At 49.0% G+C, this 11,180-nt stretch overlaps 1 protein-coding gene across 1 annotated transcript in view; it reads left to right on the forward strand.

Annotated features, from left to right (window-relative positions):
- LOC116829840 (dedicator of cytokinesis protein 2-like) overlaps positions 1-11,180 on the forward strand; it is a 248,983-nt gene that overhangs the window by 172,119 nt on the left and 65,684 nt on the right. The window contains exon 8 of the mRNA XM_075066763.1: positions 1,427-1,505. Within this exon, the coding sequence (XP_074922864.1) occupies positions 1,427-1,505 (79 nt within the window). The remainder of the gene's footprint in view (positions 1-1,426; positions 1,506-11,180) is intronic.

Below are 11,180 nucleotides of genomic sequence, written 5' to 3' on the forward strand. Positions count from 1 at the left end.
GGGGGGACTAAACGAGGGTGGCAGGTGGTAAGTGGAGGGCTCAGTATGGGCAGGGGGTAAGTGGGGGGCTCAGTGTGGGCAGGGGGTGAGTGGGGGGCTAAGCCCAGGCTCTCTGACCTGAGGACTGACGGGGTCAGAGCCAGCCTGGCAATGGAGTCCCAGCTGGTGAAGTGCTCCGTGCTGCCCAGGCCGGATGCTGCAGTACCCGCTCTGTCTCTGTGCTGACCCAGGGGCTGCCCACGCTGGGGGCAGGTGACTCATGCACCCGGCTCTGTTTGGGGAACGAGTCGCTGCGGCATGGACACACTTCTGCCCAGGACCTCTCTCAGCTGCCTGGCTGGGCAGAGCTCTCGGGGGGCAGCAGGAGAGCTGCTGACACCCAGAGGCTCAGTCTAGGTGCCAGGGAGGCTGCAGGGCCTGCCCCGAAGGGAGAGTGGGACCCTTGGGGGGCTGCCCCACTGAAGGGTTCCCCCAAGGGACTGTAGTAAAGCTGAGGCATGGCACAGACCTTGTGGATCAGGGACGGGTGGGGGGAGGTGGCTGCGGACAGGGTGTGGAAAGGGGGACAGGGCTGCGTGCGCACATGTGGGCCCACCCGTGGGGCGGACGTGCTCACTCTGTGTGTGTGTGTGCAGGTGGGAGGGTCTCTCTTTTGGGGGGTGAGGGATGGGCATGCCGTTGCATGGTGGGTGCATGCCTCTATGGGTGATGCAGGTGTGGGTATGAGGGAGGGTTGCCTTCATGGGGTGCTCTGAGTATGGGTCACAGAGGGGCCAGTGCAGACAGCAGACCAGCCAGACAACTGCCCTCTTGCCTGGAGGCAGGGCTTTGTAACACCCCTCACAGTGGGGCCTCTTCTAGTGCCCGATGGGGCTTTCTGGCTCCTCTCCGGCCTCTAACAGGCAGGCTTCTGGCTCCAGTTTCTCACAGCCCAGCTGTTCAGAGCTCCTCCGCCTGCTTCCGTGAGCCAGGGGCACAGCCCTTCACTACGGGAATCCCGCCAGACATGCCTCCCTCTGGTCTTGTCCACCTGTCCAACCAATCAGTAATCACGAGTCAAATCCCCAAACTCCTGAGCTGCAGCGCTGCAGGGGTCCAGCCAAACACCAACGCTGGCCAGTCCTTTGCCTGCTCCTGGCGGCACCTTCTCCATCTGTTCTCAGCCACTGCAGAGATTAGACGTGGATTTTTAAAAGACACTGTACCCTATACAGCTCCCTCTGTAATCTCAGGACTCCAGGAGCTGGGGCTTGGAGAAAAACCCCAGCCAGCACGAGACTCGCCAGACACCTGCGAGGTTTGGTAACCTGAGAGCCCGAACCTCTGCAGCAGCCTCCCTGCCCCTCTGCACATAACTTCCCACTCACGTGCAGGGCTGCAGGCGCGACCGACCAGCCACTCACTGCCCTTGTCGCTCTCCCTGCAGGGAGTTCCTCCGAGCCATCAACCAGTTTGCTGACACCTTGACCCAGATGTTCCTGAGCAGCAGCAGCTTGGAACTGCAGGTGAGCAGAGGGGCTGGGAGGGCCGCGGGCTTTGCCCAGTGCTGAGCAGGGCCTGTGAGAGCTGAGGCTGCTGGGGGGCCTTTGCCAGCAGTTCTGCTAATGCTTTACCTGGGGCTGCTCCAGTGGAGCCTGTGACAAGGGGTGAGGGAGCATTTCTGGGCAGGCTTCGAATTGGTCTTGGCACTCCCCCACCCCTCAGCAGGTTTCTAGTGTTTCAAGTGAGATGGGGTCAGCCCCCTGTCCTGGTTCCTGCCTCCTCCTCGTCTCCAGTTCCTGCCTCCCCATCGTCTCCGGTTCCTGCCCCCCCTTGTCTCCGGTTCCTGCCCCCCCTACATCTCCGGTTCCTACCCCTCCTACATCTCCAGTTCCTGCCTCCCCTTCATCTCTGGTTCCTGACCCTCCCTCTCATCTCTGGTCTCTGGCCTCCCCCTCTGTGATGGAGTAGGGGCTGTCTGTGTGGGGGACGGGAGAGCAGGGGATGTCTTTAGGTGAGGGACAGGATCTTTAAGCCTGTAACCTGAGCCAAGCAGGGAGGAGGGGGTCAGCACCTTTGCCCAGGAAGCTGGACAAAGAAATCAGCGGGCTGGAGGAGGGGCAGGGCAGTTTGGGTTTGGGGCTGTGTGGGCGGAATTCAGCGTATCCTGGCTGGGATACAGCATGAAAAGCCAGAAAGGATCGATAGAGGGGTCCTGCTGTACTAAGCTCTGCTGTAACTGTGTTCTGTGTCAATAAACTTCTGTTTACTAGGAGGCTAGAGTCATTGTGGGGTCCAGGAGAGGAGTGCAGGACCGGATCCTCGACTGCGTGAACCTTGTTGTCCCATTCTGTTCTGCTTCCTTGTCCCTCCTCATCGCTAGTTAGTCTATCCTTCTACTTCCATGGTTCTGCCCCAATACTGGTTCTGCCCACAATTGAACTCTAGTCTCAACTTGATGTCCTGGGTTCTGATCTGCCCTCCCCACATACATCTCTGGTATATGATTCATAGACTCTAGGACTGGAAGGGACCAGAGCTAGTCAGGGTCCAGCTCCCTCTCATGAGACCAATACCTCTCAAATCACTGATAGCTTTGTCTAACCACTTTAATATCTCCAGAGGATGGAGTATTACAACTCCCTAGGCATTTAATTCGTGTTAAACTACCTGACAGTTAGAATTTCCTTCTAATGGTCCAACTAACCTCCCTTTGCAGTTTAAGAGCATTTGGCTTCTTGTTCATCTCTTTAGAGCAGGTGAACAAGTTTGTTCCCTCCCTATGACACACCTTTTAGATACCTGAAACTTGCTTCAGTCCCTCAGTCTTTCCTCTTTCCAACTCAAATAAACTCATCTTCAGCCTTCTTCATAGTCATGTCTCAACCTTTAATCATTCTTGGTTGCTCTTCTCGACATCTCAATTTCTCCACATCTTTCTTTGAATGCGGTGCCAGACTTGGACACAAATATCAGTTGAGGCTAACCAGCCAGAATGAGAGAGAATACTTTTCATGTTTGCTCACGAACGTACGTGTTAATGGCATCCAGAATAATGCCTTTTTGAACAGCATCACACTGTGATCATATAGGCTTGTGTCCATATGACCTAGATCTTTTCCATACTGTTCCCTAGACAGGTCTTTCCATTCTGTATTGTAACTATGTTCTTCCTAAGTGGAGCAGCTTTGCTTCTGTCCTGTATTAAACGTCGATTCCGTTTACTCGACATTTCCCATTTGTCCAGATATTTTGAATTTTGACCCTGTCTCCAAAGCGTTGGCATCCTCCCATTTGGGTATCGTCTGCAAACTTATAAGCGTATTTCTATGCCAAATTTAAGTATGTGAAGAATTGGAACAAAGCAGTCCAAAAAACCTTGGAAACTCCACTTTGTTATACCTTTCGAGCAGGTTGGGAAAATTAAATATACTCTGTGGAGTATTGGTTATCAGCCAGTTATTACCACTTACAGTAGACCATTATTTATTTACCTAGTTTTATTGATAGGAATATATGCAGAGACAGCATTAAATGGCTATAAAGTCTGGTAGCATATCCACGCTCCCTTATCACAAGACTCGTTATCCTTCAAGGAAAGTATCAGATTGGTTTGACACGATTGTTCTTTCAGAATCCATGCCTAGCTATCCTATCACCTTACCACCTTCAAGTGTTTGCAGATGATTTCTTTATTACTTGCTCCATTTCTCCTGGCACAGAAGTGTAAGACTAACTGGTCGGAAGTTCCTGGGTTGTTTTTTTAATTTCCTTTTTATGATAGCACTATATTTGCCGCTTTTCCATCTTCTGGAATCTCTCCCGTCTCCCATGACTTTCCAAAGATAATAGCTAGAGACTCAGATACCTCCTCTATTAACTCCTTGAGTATTCTAAGATGCATTTCATCAGGCCCTGGTATGTGGCCTCGTCTCCCTCCTAAGTCAAAATGGCTTTCAACCAGCACTAGGGAATTCTTTATGAGCCCTTGTCCTGGCAAAAAGGAAAAGATCACAGCACCAAAAATTAATGGTAGCTTTGGAACAAGTGATCATTATGTGATTACATTCATGATGTGCAAGCAGAATAAAGTCATACCAGTAATAGATATACTTGGTGCTTTAATAGGGCCAGTTTCACAAAACTGAATTTGATTATGAGCCAGATCAGCTGGCAGGAAGTGTTTAATCATAAAACCGTGAATGATAATTGGGAATTATCTAAGAACTTACTTGATGCCCAAATAGCCACAATTCCACAACTGAGGAAGAAGACTGTGCTGATTGAAAGACAACCTGATTTAGAGGGGAAGTGAAGACAGCTATAAAAACATAATAATAAATGGAAAAATGGGGAAGTTAGGAATTGTAGACAATTGATAAGGGAAGCCAAGGGACACAAGAAGAAATCTGTGGCCAGCAGAGTTAAAAACAATGAGGAGTTTTTAAAGTATATTAGGAACAGAAAAAATCCCAATAAAGTATTAGTCTGTTACTAGATGGAAATGGTAGAATTATCTGCATGGATAGATTCTCCCATCGCTCATGAATGAGTGTTCAGCTAGTGTTGACTTATGTTCTAGATTGAGTTGATTTTGTGGCTTCTCACGTGGGAAGCGAGTCCAATCCTGGATTTGCGAATGCGGTCGCATCTCTTGCAAGTGTAATGGTTATGGGGAGGGTTTGAGGTTTTGGCCTTTTGATGTGCTCTCTTCTGCAAGGACCTCACACACCACTCCTCCAAAGTGGACATGGCGTCATGGCATAGACCTCTCCCTCCAGGTCTGTCAAGTGCCATAAGTTGCCAAGTTTTAAGATCTATCCTGCATGCTTTGAGGTTGGCCTTGAAGGTGTCTTTATATCTGAGGATGGGTCGACCCTTAGAACAGGTTCCCATGCTCAGTTGGCTGCAGAGCACTGCTATTGGGAAGCCTCCATGCAGACCATGAGTCTGACCCAGCAAAGCTGAGCCCTGATGAGCGTGTGCTCAAAGCCAGGGATTTGGCACCTTGCCAGGACTTCAGTATTGGGATTTTGTCCTGCCACTTGAGGATGCCGAAGGATCTTGGGCAGCGAAGGTGGAAGCTCTCCAGCTGGTCGATGTGGTGTTGGTACAGCGTCCATGTCTTGCAGCTGGAGAGGTGTGAATCCAAGAGCACTGTAGATTTATGTCTGGGTTCTGAGACAGACTCCACGCTCCCTCCAGAGCCTGTGGGCAAGACTGTCAGATGCCAGCGTGGCCTTCGCAGGTGCTGAGTGATCATAGAATCACGCTTCTCCTCTACAGACTAAACAATCTCAGTTCCCTCAGCCTCTGCTCGTAAATCATGTTCCCCAGCCCCCTAATCATTTTCCTTGCCGTCTGCTGGACTGTCTCCAATTTGTCCACATGCCTTCTGGGACCAAAACTGGACACAATACTCCAGATGTGGCTTCACCAGTGCCGAATAGAGGGGAATAATCACTTCCCTCAATCTGCTGGCCATGCTCCTACTAATGCAGCCCAATATGCCATTGGCTTTCTTGGCAATGATAGCACACTGCTGACTCATATCCAGCTTCTCATCCACTGTAACCCACATGCATCTGACGAAGTGGGTATTCACCCATGAAAGCTCATGCTCCAAAACGTCTCTTAGTCTATAAGGTGCCACAGGATTCTTTGCTGCTTTTACAGATCCAGACTAACACGGCTATCCCTCTGATATGTGTAACCCCTAGGTCCTTTTCTGCAGAACAGTGAATGGGATTCTTCTGTCCTAAGTGCAGGACTCTGCACTTGTCCTTGTTGAACCTCATCAGATTTCTTTTGGCCCAATCCTCCAATTTGTCTAGGTCCCTCTGTATCATATCCCTACCCTCCAGGGTATCTACCTCTCCTCCCCAGCTTAGTGTCATCTGATAACTTGCTGAGGGTGTGCAGTCCATCCCATCATCCAGATCTTTAATAAAGATGTTGAACAAAATCAGCCTCAGGACCGACCCCTGGGGCACTCCGCTTGATACTGGCTACCATCTAGACATGGAGCCATTGATCACTACACGTTGAGCCCAACAATCTAGCCAGCTTTCTAGTCACCTTATAGTCCATTCATCCATCCCATACTTCTTTAACTTGCAGGCAAGAATACTGTGGGAAACCATATCAAAGCTTTGCTAAAGTCAAGCTATATCAGCATCTACTGCTTCCCCTCATCCACAGAGCCAGTTGTCTCACCAGGAAGGCAATCAGGTTAGCCAGGGCATGAACTTGCCCTTGATGAATCATGCTGGCTGTATTCTTGATCACTTCCCTCACTCCTCCAAGCGGCTCTATATGTGTATCTCTGAGTGTACCCTGCTCCAGATTTTGCCGGGGACTGAGGTGAAGGCTAGACCGGTCTGTAGTTTCCGGATCTCTTTCCTCCCTTTTTTAAAGATGGCACTACATAGCCTATTTCCAGTCATCCGGGACTTCCCTCGATCAAACAGAGTTTTGAAAGCATAATGGCCAAGGCTCTTGCACTCACATCCGCCAACTCCCTCAACCACACTTGGATGCATTAGATCCAGCCCCATGGACTGTGCTCCATGCACGCTTTTCTAAATAGTCCTAAAACACTTAACCGGGGGCTCTTTCACCATTGAGGCGGTCACCTCCTGTAAAAGCCTCTTCCACAAGATCTGGACTTAGGCGTCCAAATCGTGGGGCTTAGCATGACCAGTCCCCAAACTGATTACCAGGCTTGGATCTGATATACGCGGCGCACACGAGTCAGGATTCAGAGCTTCCTGAATAGCTCTCAGACCTTCTGTTCCTGCCAAATCTCCCCTTTTCCCTGGGGAACCCCCAGACCCAGAAACCCTGAGCTCTCACCAAGGGAAAACAAGGCTCCTCCCCCTTGTCTCCTCTTATTCTCATGCCCGCACTCTCCTCTCCCTGGGTTAGCTGGGCGATAACTGTACTTAACTCCTGAATACAAAACCAGGAGAGGGCAACTTTAACTTTCCGCCTGAGGCTATGCATTCAAACCTAGTCAAGCTAACACAAAGAGAGGTTCCCCCTCCCTTTTCCCGTAGGGCTTAACCAGAGAAAAAAAAACTCCACCAGGTTAAAAAGCAAACTTTAATAAAAAGAAGAAATAATATAATAGGAAACTCTGGGCATTCAAGAAGTCAAATCAGGGCTATTGCTTATAAGAAAATAGGAATAACAGCTGATTCAAAAGATATCCAATTTAGAACAGTCCAGCAAAGTACACACATGTGAAATACAACTACAAATAAACCTATTGGCTTTTTCCTTTTGTACTCACAACTTGGTAACGAGAAGGGTAAAAGAAGCTTGGAGATACCGACAAGAAAAGCTCTCACTCATCAGCCGAGGAAACAAAGAAAGAAGAGAACAAAGCCCAAAACACACCAGAAGTTCCCACCCTTATTTGAAAATATCGCATTTCCTGATTGGTCTGCTGTTCAGGTGTTTGTTCCCTTTGTTAACCCTTTAACAGGTAAAAAAATATTAACCCTTAGCTATCTATTTATGACACCTCCTCCCCATACGTGGGGCTGCCAGTCGCAGCAGTCTGGGACTGACCTTGTCTGTGGGGCAGACTAGGGCAAAACAGCATTGAGTACTTCAACTTTTCGCACATCATCTGTCACTAGCTTGGCCTCCCCCATTCAAGTAAGGGGCGCCAACACTGTCGCCTGACGTACACCTTCTTGTTGCTAACATACCTGTAGAAACCCTTCTTGTTACCCTTCACATCCCTTGTTAGCTGCAACTCCAGTTGTGCCTTGGCCTTCCTGATTACACCCCTGCATGCTCGAGCAATATTTTTATACTCCTCTCTATTCATCTGTCCAAGTTTCCACCTCTGAGAGGCACAATAGACATCACCACCCTGAGTGAAACCAGCCGACTGAGGGTGTGGAGCCAGGCTGCAGGCCGAGCTGAGCCGGTTGGGAGAAGGGTTTGCCATGATCTGACATTGTCCACAGGCTTGATTCGCTCCCCAAGGGAGTCAATGGCCAACCTGCAGTGCACTTCATACACTCGTCCAGAGACCCGCAAGTCACCACTGTCAGCGCCAATGTGCCGACTGTGACTCCAAATTCTCAATGATCGTGCAGAAAAGGCAGAAGTGTTCAGTAAATATTCTGTATTTGGGGGAAAAAACAGTTGATGCAGCCTCCTCATGTGGTGATGCTCTTCCATCCTGCTTGTCTCTCTGGAGGGTGTTAAACACAAGCTACTACAATGAGACATTTTTAAATCAGCAGGTCCAATTGACTAGCATCCAGAGTTTTAAAAGCGCTGTCTGAGGAGCTTGCTGGACGGTTGCTTTTCAGTGAGTCTTGGAGCACTGGGAAAGTTCCAGGGGATGGAAGAGAGCTAACGTTGTGCCAATATTTAAAAAGGGAAAGTAGGAGGCCTGGTTAGTTACTGGCCTTCCAGCCTGACATCAGTCCTGGCTAAGACAATGGAGCGTCTAGGACTCGATTAATAACAAGCTAAAGGACAGTGATGTAATTAATGCTAATCAACCTGGATTTATGGAAAATAGATCCCGTCAAAGTTGGTATTTTTTTGAGGAGATGACAAGTGTTGTAGACATCTGTGAAGTGCTTGATTGGCTCCCTACCACATTTGGTCAAAAAACTAGACTGATATGAAATGCACATGGCACATATTAAATGGGTTAAAAGTTGGCTAACTGGTAGATCTCAAACTGTAATAGTAAATGGAGAATCGTAATCAAGGAGGTCTGTTTCCGGTGGGGTTCCACAGAGATCGGTTCTTGGCTCTACGCTGTTTAATGTTTTTATCAATGACGTGGAAGAAAACATAAAATCATCACTAAAGTTTGCAGATGACACAATAATTGGGGAAGTGAGAAATAATGAAGGCAGGTCACTGATTCAGGGCCATCTGTCTCACCTGGTAAACCGGAGACAAGCAAACATGCGTTTTTATACAACTAAACCTGAATATGTACATCTAGGCTCTACGTTCAGAGTGGGAGACTCTGAAAAGCTTTGGGGGTCATTGTGGATAATTAACTGAACATGAGCTCCTAGGGTGACGTTGTGGTCAAAAGAGCTTATGTGATCCTGGGATATAGAAACAGGGGAATATTAAGTAGGAGCAGAGAGGTTATTTTCCCTCTGGATTTGGCTCTGGTGCGACCTGTGCCCAGTTCTGGTGCCCACAATTCAGGAAGGATGTGGCTGATTAGAGAGGGGTCAGAGAAGCGGCACGAGAATGATGAAAGGGTTAGAAAACCTGCTTTCTAGTGAGAGACTCAAGGAGCTCAATCTATTTAGCTGAACAAAGAGCAGGTTAAGGGGTGACTTGATCCCAGTCTATAGGTACCTACATGGAAGCAAATATTTAATAATAGGCTCTTCAATCCAGCAGGCAAAGGTCTAACGCAATCCAGTGGCTGGCAGTTGAAGCTAGAAAAATTCAGAGTGGAAATAAGACGCACGTTTTTGACAATGAGAGTAATTAAACATAGGAACAATTTCCTAGACCCACAATAGAGGTCTCCCTATGGGATGGGGAGCAGGCAGATACTGGGCACAGTGTTGATATACGATACTCTACATGTTCCTTATTGATTACAAAACAAACCTTCCTTACTCCACATTCACACCCCGAACATACTATACCAGAGTCCAAAGGTGAGAATGGTCCTGATGGTCAGTCGAGATTCCTTCCCTCAGGATAAGATCATAAGATGCGGGGAGCCACACGGGACTCTGGATCAATAAACAACTCTGATTTGCAGAAAACATGGGCATTCGTTTATAGTCCATTCCATCGCCTCATCGGTTCTTTGCCTTTGTTTACTAGGCCGTCACACAATTCCAAAGAGACGATGCTGGGTGGGCTGCGATGATCCAAGGTGTCCCATTTCCTTCAATTCTCATGCAATTTTATATCAGTCCAGCTGGTGGTGTTTCCTTTTCTGATGATTTTCTGTATTTTTCTTGGAACATAAGATTGTTTTTGCACAAATAGTTCTAATAGTCCTTGACCTTAAGTCCTTGCTTCGGTTGCTAACTTGCAACGCACGCATTCATGTCAAGCACACGTCATTCGTACCAGGCCTCAATGACCTATAACATATTACATGGCTGTATGAATCACAATGTGTGTGTGTATATATACTGTGAAAAAGTTCCTCCTCTACCTTGGTGGGTCCTGCGCTTATTGGCAGAGTTTGCTTACCTCATTGATCTTCCCCACAGTCTGGGTCAACTCCTCCTGTGTCTGATCAGGAGTTGGGAAGTTTGGGGGGAACCCAGGCCTGCCCTCTACTCCGGGTTCCAGCCCAGGGCTATGTGGATTGCAGCTGTCTATAGTGCCTCCTGTAACAGCTGCATGACAGCTACACCTCCTTGGGCTACTTCCCCATGGCCTCCTTCAAACACCTTCTTTAGCCTCACCACAGGACCTTCCTCCTGGTGTCTGATAACGCTTGTCCTCCTCAATCCTCCAGCAGCACTCCCACTCCCTTTCCCTTTCCCTCTCCCTCCCAGCTCCTCACATGCACTTCCTCTCCTCTGGCTCCCCCTTCCCTGACTGGAGTGAGTTTCTTTTTAAACCCAGGTGCCCTGATTAGTCTGTCTTAATTGGTTCTAGCAGGTTCCTGATTACTCTAGTGCAGCCCCTGCTCTGGTCACTCAGGGAACAGAAAACTACTCATCCAGTAACCAGTATATTTGCCCTCTACCAGACTTCTGCACCCCGCTGGCCTGGGTCTGTCACATAATATATATCTCTCAACAAATTCAACCAGGGTCATTGTGGATTTGCCATCCCTGGTGATTTTTCAATCTAGATTGGATGGTCTTCTAAAACAGGGGTGGGCAAATTACGGCCGCGGCCTGGATCAGCCGTTTTAAGCCGGCCCACGAGCTCCTGCTGAGGAACCGGGTCGGGGGCTGCACCGCACGGCTCTCTGAAGCCGCGGCATGGCCCCCTTCTGAGGGTCGTGGGCCGCGCCATGCCTAGGAACCGGAAAAGGGACATACCACTGCTTCCGGGAGCCACTTGAGGTATACACCTCTCTGAGCCTGCACCCCTGAGCCTCTCCCCACGCCCCAACCCCCTGCCCCAGCCCTGATCACTCTCCCACTCTCCAAACCCCTCAATCCCAGCGTGGAGCATCCTTCTGCACCCCAAACCACTCATCCCCAGCCCCACCCCAG

The sequence above is a fragment of the Chelonoidis abingdonii genome, chromosome 5, assembly GCF_003597395.2.
Source record: "Chelonoidis abingdonii isolate Lonesome George chromosome 5, CheloAbing_2.0, whole genome shotgun sequence".
NCBI classification, from domain to species: Eukaryota; Metazoa; Chordata; order Testudines; family Testudinidae; genus Chelonoidis; species Chelonoidis abingdonii.